General features: G+C 49.8%; 1 protein-coding gene across 9 annotated transcripts in view; it reads left to right on the top strand.

Annotated features, from left to right (window-relative positions):
• The window catches only part of MED15 (mediator complex subunit 15), a 61543-nt gene that overhangs the window by 14333 nt on the left and 31549 nt on the right, over positions 1-15661 (top strand). For 5 of the 9 annotated variants that reach the window (XM_032654237.1, XM_032654243.1, XM_032654238.1 and 2 more), the window contains one exon: positions 10701-10788. In XM_032654237.1, the coding sequence (XP_032510128.1) occupies positions 10701-10788 (88 nt within the window). Of the gene's footprint in view, positions 1-3675; positions 3709-6513; positions 6533-7056; positions 7076-10700; positions 10789-15661 lie in introns of those variants that run through there. The other 4 variants (XM_032654235.1, XM_032654236.1, XM_032654239.1 and 1 more) reach the window with 3 other exon arrangements.

Raw genomic sequence — 15661 nt, forward strand, 5'->3', positions numbered from 1 at the left:
TTTTTTCCAATTTGTATTCCTTTTATTTCTTTTTCTTCTCTGATTGCTGTGGCTAGGACTTGCAAAACTATGTTGAATAATAGTGGTGAGAGTGGACGTCCTTGTCTTATTCCTGATCTTAGAGGAAATGTTTTCAGTTTTTCACCATTGAGAATGATGTTTGCTGTGGGTTTGTCATATATGGCCTTTATTATGTTGAGGTAGGTTCCCTTTATGCCCACTTTCTGGAGAGTTTTTTTTTTTTTTTTTTGCATTACACGGGCCTCTCACTGTTGTGGCCTCTCCCGTTGCAGAGCACAGGCTCCGGACGTGCAGGCTCAGCAGCCATGGCTCACGGGCCTAGCCACTCCGCGGCATGTGGGATCTTCCCAGACCAGGGCATGAACCCGTGTCCGCTGCATCGGCAGGTGGAGTCTCAACCACTGCGCCACCAGGGAAGCCCATTCTGGAGAGTTTTTATCATAAATCGGGGTTGAATTTTGTCAAGAGCTTTTTCTGCATCTATTGAGATGATCATATGGTTTTTATTCTTCAGTTTGTTAATATGGTGTATCACATTGATTGATTTGCATATATTGAAGAATCCTTGCATCCCTGGGATGAATCCCACTTGATCATGGTGTATGATCCTTTTAATGTGTTGTTGGACTCTGTTTGCTAGTATTTTGTTGAGGATTTTTGCATTTATAGTCGTCAGTGATATTGGTTGGTAATTTTCTTTATTTGTAGGATCTTTATCTGGTATTGGTATTAGGGTGATGGTGACCTCATAGAATGAGTTTGGGAGTGTTCCTTCCTCTGCAATTTTTTGGAAGAGTTTGAGAAGGATGGGTGTTAGCTCTTCTCTAAATGTTTGATAGAATTCACCTGTGAAGCCATATGGTCCTGGACTTCTGTTTGTTGGAAGATTTTTAATCACAGTTTCAATTTCATTACTTGTGGTTGGTCTGCTCATATTTTCTGTTTCTTCCTGGTTCAGTCTTGGAAGGTTATACCTGTCTAAGAATTTGTCCATTTCTTCCAGGTTGCCCATTTTATTGGCATAGAGTTGCTTGTAGTCTCTTAGGATGCTTTGTATTTCTGCAGTGTCTGTTGTAACTCCTCCTTTTTCATTTCTAATTTTATTGATTTGAGTCCTCTCCCTCTTTTTCTTGATGAATCTAGCTAATGGTTTATCAATTTTGTTTATCTTCTCAAAGAACCAGCTTTTAGTTTTATTGATCTTTGCTATTGTTTTCTTTGTTTCTATTTCATTTATTTCTGCTTTGATCTTTATGATTTCTTTCCTTCTACTAACTTTGGGTTTTGTTTGTTCTTCTTTCTCTAGTTCCTTTAGGTTAAGGTTAGATTGTTTGTTTGAGATTTTTCTTGTTTCTTGAGGTAGGCTTGTATTGCTATAAACTTCCCTCTTGGAACTGCTTTTGCTGCATCCCATAGGTTTCGGATCATTGTGTTTTCATTGTAATTTGTCTCTAGGTATTTTTTTATTTCCTCTTTGATTTCTTCAGTGATCTCTTGCTTATTTAGTAACGTATTGTTTAACCTCCATATGTTTGTATTTTTTATATTTTCTTCCCTGTAATTGATTTCTAATCTCATAATGTTGTGGTTGGGAAAGATGCTTGATATGATTTCAGTTTTCTTAAATTTACTGAGGCTTGATTTGTGACCCAAGATGTGACCTATCCTGGAGAATGTTCCATATGCACTTGAGAAGAAAGTATAATCTGCTGTTTTTGGATGGTATGTCCTATAAATATCAATTAAATCTATCTGGCCTATTGTGTCATTTAAAGCTTGTGTTTCCTTATTAATTTTCTGTATGGATGATCTGTCCATTGGTGTAAGTGAGTTGTTAAGAGGCCCCCACTATTATTGTGTTACTGTCGATTTCCTCTTTTATAGCTGTTAGCAGTTGCCTTATGTATTGAGGTGCTCCTGTGTTGGGTGCATATATATTTATAATTGTTATATCTTCTTCTTGGATTGATCCCTTGATCATTATGTAGTGTCCTTCCTTGTCTCTTATAACATTCTTTATTTTAAAGTCTATTTTATCTGATATGAGTATTGCTACTCCAGCTTTCTTTTGATTTCCATTTGCATGGAATATCTTTTTCCATCCCCTCACTTTCACTCTGTATCTGTCCCTAGGTCTGAAGTGGTTCTCTTGTAGACAGCATATATATGGGTCTTGTTTTTGTGTCCATTCAGTGAACCTGTATCTTTTGATTGGAGCATTTAATCCATTCACATTTAAAGTAATTATTGATATATGTTCCTATTACCATTTTCTTAATTGTTATGGGTTTGTTTTTGTAGGTCCTTTTCTTCACTTGTGTTTCCCACTTAGAGAAGTTCCTTTAGCATTTGTTGTAGAGCTGGTTTGGTGGTACTGAATTCACTTAGCTTTTGCTTGTCTGTAAAGCTTTTGATTTCTCCATCGAATCTGAATGAGATCCTTGCCAGGTAGAGTAATCTTGGTTGTAGTTTCTTCCCTTTCATCACTTTAAATATATCATGCCACTCCCTTCTGGCTTGTAGAGTTTCTGCTGAGAAATTAGCTGTTAACCTTATGGGAGTTCCCTTGTATGTTATTTGTTGTTTTTCCCTTGTTGCTTTCAATAATATTTCTTTGTCTTTAATTTTTGTCAGTTTGATTACTGTGTGTCTCGGCATGTTTTTCCTTGGATTTATCCTGCCTAGGACTCTGTGTGCTTCCTGGACTTGGGTGGCTATTTCCTTTCCCATGTTAGGGAAGCTTTGGACTATAATCTCTTCAAATATTTTCTCGGGTCCTTTCTCTTTCTCTTCTCCTTCTGGGACCCCCTATATTGTGGATGTTGTTGTGTTTAATGTTGTCCCAGAGGTCTCTTAAGCTGTCTTAATTTCTTTTCATTCTTTTTTCTTTATTCTGTTCTGTGGCAGTGAATTCCACCATTCTGTCTTCCAGGTCACTTGTCTGTTCTTCTGCGTCAGTTATTCTGCTATTGATTCCTTCTAGTGTATTTTTCATTTCAGTTATTGTATTGTTCATCTCTGTTTGTTTGTTCTTTAATTCTTCTAGGTGTTCTTTTTTTTTCTTCTAGGTGTTCTTTAATTCTTCTAGGTCTCTGTTAAACATTTCTTGTATCTTCTTGATCTTTGCCTCCATTCTTTTTCTGAGGTCCTGGATCATCTTCACTATCATTACTCTGAATTCTTTTTCTGGAAGGTTGCCTATCTCCATTTAGTTGTTTTTCTGGGGTTTTATCTTGTTCCTTCATCTGGTACATAGTGCTCTGCCTTTTCATCTTGTCTATCTTTCTGTGAATGTGGTTTTTGTTGCACAGGCTGCAGGATTGTAGTTCTTCTTGCCTCTGCTGTCTGCCCTCTGGTGGATGAGGCTATCTAAGAGGCTTGTGCAAGTTTCCTGATGGGAGGGACTGGTGGTGAGTAGAGTTGGGTGTTGCTCTGGTGGGCAGAGCTCAGTAAAACTTTAATCCGCTTGTCTGCTGATGGGTGGGGCTGGTTTCCCTCCCTGTTGGTTGTTTAGCCTGAGGCGACCCAGCACTGGAGCCTACCCAGCTCTCTGGTGGGACCAGTGGTGGGCTCTGGGAGGGCTCACGCCAAGGAGCACTTCCCAGAACTTCTGCTGCCAGTGTCCTTGTCCTCACGGTGAGCCACAGCCATCCCCCGCCTCTGCAGGAGACCCTCCAACACTAGCAGGTAGGTCTGGTTCAGTCTCCTGTGGGGTCACTGCTCCTTCCCCCTGGGTCCTGATGCGCACACTACTTTGTGTGTGTCCTCCAAGAGTGGAGTCTCTGTTTCCCTCAGTCCTGTCAAAGTTCTGCAGTCAAATCCTGCTAGACTTCAAAGTCTGATTCTCTGGGAATTCCTCTTCCTGTTGCCAGACCCCTAGGTTGGGAAGCCTGACGTGGGGCTCAGAACCTTCACTCCAGTGGGTGGGCTTTTGTGATATAAGTGTTCTCCAGTTTGTGAGTCACCCACCGAACAGTCATGGGATTTGATTTTATTGTGATTGCGCCCCTACTACCGTCTCATTGTGGCTTCTCCTTTGTCTTTGGATGTGTGGTATCTTTTTTGGTGAGTTGCAGTGTCTTCCTGTCGATGATCGTTTAGCAGTTAGTTGTGATTCTGGTGCTCTTGCAAGAGGGAGTGAGCGCAAGTCCTTCTACTCCACCATCTTGAACCAATCTCCTACCTTCTTTTTATTTTATCTTTTATCTCCTGTTTTCCATCTCTTTGTCTTCTAGCTCTGCTCTGTGGGAGATTTCTTCAATTTTATCTCTGACCCTTTGCTGCTAACATCTAATAGGCTTTTATTTGTAAGAACTTTTTTGTTGTTGTTGTAATCTGACTTTTCTGGTTTTATAGCATCTTGTTCTTGTTAAATGGATGCTATGTCTTATCTACTTGGATATTGAGTTAGTTTCTGTTTTCTTCCTGCTGAGTTTCTTGCAGGGTCTTTATCTGCCATGTTAGGTGTCTGGGAGCCCTTGGTTGGCTGCTCACTCTCATATCGGGGCACTGTGAAGGCAACTGGAAATTAGACACTCAGATTCAGTCCCCCTTTCCAACCTGGAGGTTCATATCTCATTTAATTTTATTTTTAAAATGAAATTATTGCAGGGAGCGTATTTGGATTATGACTTAAGCTAGCACCTCATCCATCATATGGTTCTGTTCTTCTGCAGATGGGTTTCCTCTTTTTGGAGAGCCAGACCTTACATTGGAACCTGTATTTTTTTTTTTTTATTAATTAATTTATTTTTGGCTGTGTTAAGTCTTTGTTGCTACACGCGGGCTTTCTCTAGTTGTGGCGAGTGGGGATTACTCTTTGTTGTAGTGCGTGGGCTTCTCATTGCAGTGGCTTCTCTTGTTGTGGAGTACGGGCTCTAGGCACGTGGGCTTCAGTAGTTGTGGCACGCGGGCTTAGTAGCTGTGGCTCGCGGGCTCTAGAGCACAGCCTCAGTAGTTATGGCACATGGGCTTCATTGCTCTGCGGCATGTGGGATCTTCCTGGATCTTCCTGGCGGATTCTTAACCACTGCGCCACCAGGGAAGTCCTGGAACCTGTATTTTTTTATTCTGACTGATCCTTTATCATCCTCCTCTCCAAATAAATTCCCGATTTTTAAAAAATTTGGTGCCTCAGAGAGTATAATATTTTGGTGGACCAACCAAAGGAAATATAGGTCCTTTCTCACTTGAAAATATGAAACCCATAGATGTAGTGAGAATTTGTCAAAGTTGTGTTTCCCTCTCAGGGCCATTGTGGTGATTTGTTTTCCTCTGGTCTGTCTTCCCCTCCTATCTCGTCTGGAGGCAGGCTCCCAGGATTCCTTGGTGCTAGGCAGGTACAGAAGCTTTGGGCTGGCCACATCTGTGGAATGCATGGGCCCAACTGGCATTTAGGGAGGGTGGGACAGTTTTCTCTCTTGTGCTGACCTGAGCTTTACCAAACAAACATCACCTAGGGCTGTGCCACAAGTGTGGGGAGCTCAAACACACAGGCCCTGGCTGAGAGTGGGGTGGGGCTGCCCTCAGCACCCCTCCTCAGATGTCAGGGCAGGGCTTGAGGTGCTGAGGTTCAGATACCTTTTTCTTATCTCTCTGGTTGGTGGCTGATAAAAATGTGTGAGGAATCTGTTTTCCATCTGGTAAAATCTTTTCCCCTTTTTGGCGTTTACTTTGGGCGATGTGCTTAGGAAAGCCTTCCTCCTCCTGATGTTGGGTATGTAACTGTCCTCCTATTGTCTTCCAGTACTTTTGTGGTTTGGGATCTTACACTGGTTGAAGGGTTGCACACACCAGCTGCAGGCTCCTGTCCCAGTTTGATGAACAGACTGCACACACAGGCGGTCTTTCACCAGGAAGCTTCTCCTCGAGGGTGGGGCAGGACTGGCAAAAACTTACAACAATGGGAGATCAGTTGGTTGACGGGTGTCATGGTTTTCAAATCAGGGGAAGATGCCTCTGGGCAGAATGAAAGTCTTTGGGTGGGTGGAGGGCATCCCGTCTGCCTGAGGCCAGGAGTTTAGACACTGGCACAGAGCCAAGGAGCTTGGGATCCCGGGAGCTCAGCTTCCCGTTGGACCAGGGAGGCAGCATTGAGGAGGGTGGGGTAAGGAGAGAAGGGAACATAGGTGGGAGAGTCAGGCGAGACTGTTCTCTGACTGATTTCCTTAACACCCTGGTGCTTCCTGTGCCAGTGTGCCTGACGATGTTACTGCTGTAATCCTCAGGACAACCCTGTGAGGTGGCATTGTCACTGTCCTCCCTCTGTAGGAGAGGACACACAGGCACCTCAAGGTGGCGCCTCCCTCGGGGATCACTGGCGGGGGTGTGTGTGGTGGGCAGTGAGGGCAGACGGAAGCCTGAGTGCACGTCGAGCTTACGTCCAGGCGCACCTGCCCAGGGACACACAGTGGGCTGGGTGTTTGCCTTTCCTCTGCAGATTCCAATGTCGGGGATGAGGACTGGACTCCAGTCAACAAATTGAGTTTCCCACTTTGGAGACAGGGTGGAGGTGAGGAGGAGCAGGTGTGCTGAGGCTGGACCTGTCCTAGCGCCCTTCATCCTGGCCCCAGTCCCTTCTGAGCATCCTTTATGGAGAGGATGTGCCTGGGGGTGGAGTGCTTCCAGGACCCAGAGCTGACCAGTGGTCAGGGTGGAACTTGATCCCCGGTCTGTGTGTTCTGTACAAGTGATCGGAGCCCAGGCCCTCCCTTCTCTGCTTCCTGCCAGGTCCATCTGCCCAGCACAGGCCTTTCCCCAAGCCCCTTGGCCTCTACCACTGGGACGTGCCTGTGCCAGGCTTGGTGTCCCCCGAGCCTGTCACAGCAGTTCTGGGTTCTGCATGTCGTGTCCGTCAAAGTACATGGTGTCGCCATCCCTCATGTTATAAAAAATTGACACGGATGACCGCCTGCAGCGCGCAGAGGTGGATGCCACAGTCTGTTCTGCAGGTGTTCGTGGGACAGACAGGAAGCCAGCGATTTCCACAGGAGGTGCTGTGGGTGTGGTCAGAGCGACCACAGGGTTTCCATGAGGCAGAGAATAGGGGTGCTGCGTAAGTACAAGGTCGGAGGGCCCAGCGGGCAGGGCTAGGGAGAGAGCCGCCCTGGGAGAACGAGCAGAGTGGGTGAGGGAGGGGAGGGGGCTCCTCGCTGGACGAGCTGCCTGCCTTGCTGCTGAGGAGGAAGGCCCTTGAGGCAGGCGGGATATGGACTTGGGCGGAGGCTTGGGGAGCTGACAGAGGGGGTGGGGATGGGGTGGGGCCTGGAGACAGAGGGCACCACAGGGATGGCCACGGGTGCAGTGTGACATGTGGTGAGGATTGAACTGCAGGGAATGGCGTTCAGAATCGGGAAGCGAAGAGGAGGCTCCCAGGCATCCCGTCTGGACCATTGAGGGGCACAGAGCTCAGGCTGCTGGGTGTTTTCTTTTTCTTTTTTTTTGCGGTATGCGGGCCTCTCAATGTTGTGGCGTCTCCCGTTGCGGAGCACAGGCTCCGGACGCGCAGGCTCAGCGGCCATGGCTCACGGGCCCAGCCGCTCTGCGGCATGTGGGATCTTCCCGGACCGGGGCACGAACCCGTGTCCCCTGCATCGGCAGGCGGACTCTCAGCCACTGCGCCACCAGGGAAGCCCTGGGTGTTTTCTTGGTGTGTCACCACAGATGGGGTCTGGGCTCCAGGTGGGGGACTCACGGGGCCCGGGTGGTGGGTCAGGTCTGGACCAGAGACCAGTGGAGCTCTGCCTGGCAGACGGGTGGCTGTGGAGCAGGGGCAGCCCCCCCAACCGTCTCCCACCCCCAGGTGCCTTGTGGAGCCTGGGTCTCAGTGAGGGCTGCGTGCTCTCAGCCCCCAATCATCTTGTCAGGGCTGGTCTGCCCAGGCCGTGGCCTGCAGACAGCCCTTCTGTCTCTCATGGTACTGATGCCTCCCTGACAGCGCCAAGGTACTGGACCTGTGGCTGGGGTCTCGCCTGTGGGGCAGACCACGTGCTCACGTTCCTCCCTCCAGGCCTCTGAGGCTCTCCCTCTGCCCGGGTTGTGCTAGTTTGACTGTGTTTATTGACAGTCATTTATTGACAGTTGCCAGCAGAAGCCTGTTATCTGGGGGCGGAGGCCCAGGAGCCGTGGGTCCTGAGTGCGAAGGAGGGAGCCGGCACCTGTGCAGGCGCGTGAGATGCAGTCAGAGCCCGGATGGCGGATGGCGCCTCTGACAAAATGCTGAGGTGGCCGAAAATGACAGGACAGGCCCTTTCCTTGCGGGAAAGCGGAGGATTAGAACAGCAGAACTGCCTGCTTCCTTTTTTGTCTCATCTTCTATTTTATGGAGTATGATCTGCAGACTGGAAACAGGAGCAAGAACGTTTTTGTTTTTTGTTTTTGTTTTGTTTTTAATTTTTGGCCGTGCCGCACGGTATGTGGGATCTTAGTTCCCTGACGGGGGATCAAACCCGTGCCCCCTGCAGTGGAAGCACAGAGTCTTAACCACTGGACTGCCAGGGAAGTCCCAAGAGCAAGAACATTTTTAACAGTATGGTTTGCAGAACTGAGAACAGTGTTCAGGGTGCCTGTCAGTTCTCCTGTTCGGGCAGCGCTGCGGGCGCAGTGGGGACGTGGCTGGTGCTCCTGGCAGAGCCTTCCCCCCGCCCCTGCCATGAGACCCCTTCCCTGAGCACGCTGAGCACGAGCACGCTGAGACCACCAGGCAGAACTGGGTGGTTTCCCAGGCCCTGCTGCCTGCTGCTTGTGTTCCATTCTTGTCCACAGACACCTGTTTCTGGCCTCCTGTGTAGTTGATGCCCTTCAGGCTCTGAGTCACTAACAGCGGGTGCCCGTGCGTCCCCATCGTCTGTGGCGTTGCCCTGACCATGACAGGCCAGGGCTCCTGCTCCAGGAGATCTGGTGTCTTTGGCCCTGGAGAGGTCCCTCCACCACAAAGCACAGGTCTGTCTTGTCTCTGCGGACGTGCCAGGGTCTCTGCTGTGGGCAAGATGCAGTGTCCGCGGGGGGCCTGCAAGCCTGCCCCCTTCAGAGTTGTTGCCAGCAGCTCGGAGGACCATTTGTCACCAGCCAGGCGCCTGGCCAAGCCCCCAGGTCTTCTGCTCGTGACGCAGGGCTGTCTGCGCCCCTCTTGGCCACTCTGCGCTTCACCTGGCTCCTGGGGCCTCTTCCCAGCCAGCTGCCAGCCGTCACGGCCCCCTCACGTGTCTACTGCTTTCCTTGGGGTTGCCCCAGTGGTCCGCGGCTCTGTGGCCCTCAGCTTCGGGCAAGCCTCTGTGGTAGGGTTAGCCTCATATGGCTGTTGGAGGAGGGATGGGGGTGCTGGGGAGACCCCCCTTGAAGACAGGTCTGCTCAGTCACTTGTCGGAGCTGCTCGAGGACTCAGAACCCACGTTCGCACGTGGGATGCCTGCTCCGCTGGTCTCAGCCCCTGAGCGCCAGGTCCCCCTGGCCTGTCAGGGTCTCGCCTTGTCCTCCTGCATCCTTCCTTTTGCCTCTCTTTGATCCTGGTCACACGTCCCCTCGTGCGAGCGTCTGCTCTACTCTGGATGCTTCTCCAGCGGGAACCCATTGCTGCCTCCTGGCCCTGGTGCAGGCTCAGGGAAGCAGGCGGGAGGTGGGGGCTCTGGCCTCACGTGCGGAATTTGGCAGTGTGGTAGTCTGCAGCATTTTATCTTTATACGTGAGTACAGATTTATCCATCTCAGCATTTAGCCTCTTGTCTGGGGTTTCTCTCAGGATCACGAACGTGGTCCTGCAGCCCATGTGCACGCTCTTTCAGTACCCAGGGTGTGTGTGTGTTTGGAGCCATCAGAAAGCCTTCCAGCACCGGCTGGACTAGGCTTGCTGGATTCCCTTGGGAGAGGGGGGTCTTTATCAGTGAGCCCAGCGCTGGGAAGACAGGTCGGGAGACCCATCCTGTGGAGAAGAAGGCGGGCTGTGAGCAGAGGGGCCAGGCTTGAGGACCTGAGCCTGATGTGCTCCTTCCTTTCTAACAAATGCGCACCTATCCTTACCTTCGTCTGGGGGCGGGGTGGGAGTGGGGGAATGTGTGCTACCACCCAGAGGAGCTCGGGCTTAGCCATGTGCAGCAGAGCATCATGTGATGAAAACCTGGGGTCACATTCCGTCTCTTGCCATGCATGTGTTGGCATTTGTGTGGTCTGTCTCCTGCCCCCAACTGGAAGTTGTTGAGGTCGGGCTCATCTCCTTGGTCCCACTGGGAGGACCTGCATGTCCGACACAGGGACCTTTGCCTTGGGAGGAACTGAGAGGTGACTGGCATGGCCCCTTTGTTCCAGCAGAGGAGGCTTCCAGAGCAAGGGTCCCACTGCTCTTGACGCCAGAGTTGGATGGGGGCTCAGGTCACGTAGAGGGCAGGAAATGGAGGCCAGCTGGACGCCCTGTTGTTTAATGTGCTGGTTGTGAGCAGCCTCTGGGCCTGGCCCCTCTGCCCGCTTAAGCTGGGTGGCTGCTTTGTTTCATGGTGACCGCCTTTCCTGTTCCTTCCTTCTTGTGGCGCTGCCCGCCTTCTCCTTTGCTCAGCTGCCTTTTATCGCTGTGCTGAGAGCACCCCCCTTCGTGCCTCTCCTGGGCCTCAACCAGGCTGGTGGGCCAGGCCACATCCGTGGGCCTGCTGGCCAGGGAGCCTGTGTCAACATCTCTCCTCCTTTGTGTTCCAGAGAGGATGCCATGAGGAAGGCTGGCGTGGCCCACAGTAAATCCAGCAAGGACATGGAGAGCCACGTGTTTCTGAAGGCCAAGACCCGGGTAAGGCCCTGGGGGGTGGCTCCCAGTGGGGACGCTGCTGGAGGGCAGGGTGCCAGGCCATGGGGACGGGGTGGCTGCTCACTGTTGGGTGGCACTCTGTGGGAAGATCCTGTGTTTGTGGTATAGGTGCGGGAGGGGATTGGGTGGGCATCCAGGATGCAGGCGCAGCCTCCGACTCCAGACCTTGCTCTTGGCACCCCCATTCATGGTCAGCTCCCGTGAATCCTGTAGGGTGCTCCCTCAGGCCCCGGTGGTTCCTGTGGACGGTGCTCTGAGTAAGAACGGCTCTGTCCTCAGGCTCAGCCCTCCTGTGGGTCAGGGCCCTGAAAGGTGGGCCCAGAAGGGTTCCTGTCCCCTTTTGTTAAATGATGCAGGTGATGCTCGTGGAGGGCGAGGCCTTGGTGAGGACGATGCTTGGGAACTTCACAGGTGGAGTGGTTGGGGCGGGTTTCCTGTGTGAGCTCTCGCGTGAACTGGGCATCACCACGGGCTTCACGTGACCACATCCTGTCATCTGCCTTGGGGTAGAGCTGCTCGTAGAAATGAAACAGAACAGGCACAAAGAAGCAAGCGGCTTGTCTGGGTTACCTGGCTCGTGCAGGGCAGGCTGTGTCTGATGCACCAGCTCTGCCGAGCACCTGATGCCCGAGCGTGGTGCTGGAGCTCTAAGACCTACTGTGTGTCAAGAATCAGAAACAGGGACTTCCCTGGTGACGCAGTGGTTAAGAATCCGCCTGCAAATGCAGGGGACACGGGTTTGAGCCCTGGTCCGGGAAGATCCCACATGCCGTGGAGCAACTAAGCCTGTGCGACACAACTACTGAGCCTGCGCTCTTGAGCCTGCACACCGCAACTACTGAGCCTGTGTACTGCAACTGCTGAAGCCCGTGCACCTAGAGGCTGTGCTCTGCAACAAGATAAGCCACCACAATGAGAAGCCCACGCATTGCAACGAAGAGTAGCCCCTACTCACCGCAACTAGAGAAAGCCTGCACGCAGCAACGAAAACCCAATGCAACCAAAAAGAAATACATAAATAGATAAATTTTTTTAAAAAAAAGAAGAGAAAAAGAAGAATCAAAAGCAGATGCTATTTATGGTTGGATCCGGGTTTAGGTAAACCAACTGTCAAGACGTACAGAGGTCTGTTGGGGAAACTTAGCCTGGTTTGAGTGTTTAGATGAGGTAAACATTTTCTGAAATGGAAAGGTAGAGATGATTGGCCGGAGAGTGCAGCTTCCAAAACAGAAACCATATGTACAGCCTGGGCTTGGAGGTCAGAGCACACCAGCATGTGTTTGTGAGCACAGGTAGGTGGAGAACGAGCAGCAGAAGCCCGTGCACTGAGGTGGGCGGGCTCGTGCTGTGGACATAGAAAATGGTAAGTGTTATATTCTTTTTTATAGCAACTTTATTGAGCTCTAATTCATATACTGTGCAATTCACCAATTTAAAGTGTACAGTTCAGTGGTTGGTCTTTTAGGATCTTCACAGAGTTGTGCAGCCATCACCACAATCCATTTTAGAGCATTTTCTTTTTTCTTTTCTTTTTTTTTGTCTTTGGCCACACCTTGCAGCTTATGGGATCTCAGTTCCCCGACCAGGGATTGAACATGGGCCATGACAGTGAAAGCCCGGAATCCTAACCACTTAGGCCCCCAGGGTACTCCCTAGAGCATTTTCTAAAGAATCTCTATACCCGTTAGCCAGCACTCGCCATTTTCCCTCAATCCTCAGTCCTAGGCAACCACTTATCTGCTTTCTGTTGCTATAGATTTGCTTATTTTGTACTTTTCATATAAATGCATCATAAAGTATATGTTTCTGTGACTGGCTTCTTTCACTTAGCATAATATTTTTAATGTTCACCCATGAACCATTTTGTAGCATGTACTTTATTCCTTTTTATTGCCAAATAATATTCCATTGTATGGATGTACCATATTTTATTTATCCATCACCAGTTTATGGACATCTGGAGCCTTTCCACTTTTTGGCTGTTATAATAATGCTGCTATGAACATTTGTGTGCAAACTTTCCTGGGGTCATATGTTTCCATTTCTCTTTCCTGTATACCTAGGAAAGGAACTGCTGAATCAGATGGTAACTCTGTATTTAACCTTTTGAGGAATTGCCAGACTGTTTTCAAAGCAGCTGCACCATTTTACATTCCCTCTAGGAGTGTATGAGATTCCAATTTCTCCATTCCTCATCAATACTTGTTACTGTTTTTTTTTTATTATAGCCATCATAATGAGTGTGAAGTAGTATCTAATTGTGGTTTTGATTTGCATTCCCAGATGACTTACTGTGTTTATTGGTCGTTTGTATATTTTCTTTGGAGAAATGCTTATTCAAATCCTTTGCCCATTTTAAAATTGAGTTGTTGGTCTTTTTATTGCTAGATTGTAAGAACTCATTATTATTAGATACGTAATTTGAAGATATTTGGGAGATAAGAACCTTGGTGAGGGCTTATTGAATTATTTCAACTTTCAAAATACACAACTTATTGGTCCAGTATTATTTGTTGTCTATTGCTTTATAAGGAACTACCGCAAAACGTAGTGGCCTAGAGCAATAGTTGGTATCTGTCCTGATTCTTTGGGTCAGGATTGGGATGATTGGAACTGCCTGGCTGGCCATTCTTCTGGTCTCACTGGTGACCTCGGCGCAGCCACATTCAGCTGGCAGCCACCTGGTGTCTCCAGCAGCATAGCCCGGGCTTCGTTACGGCACAGTGGCTGGCTTCCAAGGCAGGGGACGTGGAAGCTGTCAGTCCCCTGAAGTCCTAGAACATCTCTGGGTCACAGCAAGTCCTAAGGCCAGTGTGGAGTCTGGGGAGGGAGTCGTTTCCACCTTCTCTGTGCACTGTGGCCTGTGCATCCAAGGAGGCCAGCGGTTGTTAGCTGCCATCTTGGAGACTGGCCACCACAGAGACCCTCCCAGCAGCTGGGGAATAAGTCTTCCATCCCGAGGGGGCGACTGGCAGCACAACAGCCCCCGTCGCTGTCCTCACCTCTCCTTACTGCAGCCCACACCACACCTTAGCAATTTCAGTTGCATTTCCTTTGGTCAGGCTGGTTCTAAATCCCTAACTTCAAGAGGAGGCCCTGACTATTTGGAAGAGAGGTATTTATAGAGAGGTCTGGGAAGTTTCCTATGTCATTTTTAGAGACAGACTTTCTGCTTGGACACTGCTGTCCAATGTCCAGTTTATTAGTCCTGCTCAAGCCCCACATGGAGCCTTGGGCCCTGTCATGCAGTAAGACCTTTCCTCCAGAGTGGGGCTCCGGAGGGACTCTCCAGTCAGGTGGCAGCCAGCATGCTTGTTACCTGCCCCTCCCGCCTGAGACCCCATTAGAATGACTGTGAAAGAATGTAAAAGGTGGGACCCAGAGCAAAGAAAAGGATACAGAAGAGTGATTTCTCTGTTTTTAGACTCCAGGAGGGTCCGGGAGGCAGAGGAGGTCATGGAAAAGGGGCTAACCTTCTCTTGGAATCCTGGCAAGCAGGTGGGTCCAGAGGTGTCCACCCTAAAGGAAACCGGGTCATCCATGGGCACCTCAGGCTGCCTGGTATACAACCCGGGCAAGGAAGACCTTGAGCACTCTTGTTTAAAAGACCACCAGCTCCAGATTGCCTGGTTGGTGCATGCTTCCAGTGTGGTGTTAGCACCCAGAGTTAAAGCTCTTCCCATTCTGTCAGGGGCTGGCCCTGGGTCTAACGGCCAGGCCCCATTGCTCCCTCTAAAGTGATGTGATGTCCCCTTGTAAGGCCCATGAAGCAGGTACAGTGCTGCTCTCCCCAGGATACAGACGAGGAGGCTCAGGCACACAGATGCCAGGTAACTTGCCCAGGAGGTCACACACTCTGGGGATGTGGGGTAGGAGCCTACCCTCTTTGCTACTTGTGCTACTTCCCCCCATCTAGCAAAGCAAAAGACACCCAAACACCCACTTTAATTCTTAACATCTGAATTCTTGCAGGTGGGACTGCTCTCTGCCTCAAGGCAGAAACCACTTTCCCTGGGGTGGTGGGTGGTATAATAATAGCAGCTCTAAGCACTCTGCAGATTCAGGAAGGTATGGCATCTGCTGGATGAGAGCACAGCCAGGGATCCCGGGACCTCTGCATCGGCACCCACAGCGGCAGTGCATAGAGAGGCTTATTACAGCTGGGTGCATTGCTGAACATGTACTTATCACTTGGTTGTTTTTAAATTAAGCTCATATGTTAAACACACATCAACTGTTTTGCACGTTGTATAGTATTATGCAGAAGTAGTGCATGTCTCTGGTTTACAGCTGTAAACGCTGAGTCCCCACGGTGGGGGCCAAGGTGAAACCCAGGGACCAGGAGGCGGAGAACATCAGAACTGGGAAGTGACCTGGAGGCTAATTAGAGGAGGGCTGAGGGGCACAAGCAGCTGCTGGAATAAGAGGGCAAGAGCACAGCCTGCGGAGAGTGGGAAGAGGCCGTGCACGTCTGATGAAGGAGACACTCTCCAACCTTCAGCCCTTTTTACAGACCTCGCAAGCCCAGGGTTGGCCTTTTGAATGAAACCGAAAACATCTTCTGCTATCTTTGTTTAATCAGGGACAGCTATTGGAGGAGAAAAGCACAATTGTGTATAGTGAAAACGGCAAACCTCATGAAAAGACTAGTATTTTCTGAAAAACTGCTGAGACCTGCTAGATAGGCCTGGGTGTGGCCAGTTTTGACAGGTCCAGGGCTGTGCTCCTGCCCTCTGCTGTTTGTGGGGTGACAGCCAGGCCTCCTCCTCCACTACCCGGCGTCGGCGTACTTGCTCGGAGGCCTCCTTGGAAATTCTACTTCTTTGGTTTTCAGTCGCTCCATTTTCACTAGCAT

The sequence above is a fragment of the Phocoena sinus genome, chromosome 14, assembly GCF_008692025.1.
Source record: "Phocoena sinus isolate mPhoSin1 chromosome 14, mPhoSin1.pri, whole genome shotgun sequence".
Taxonomy (NCBI): domain Eukaryota; kingdom Metazoa; phylum Chordata; class Mammalia; order Artiodactyla; family Phocoenidae; genus Phocoena; species Phocoena sinus.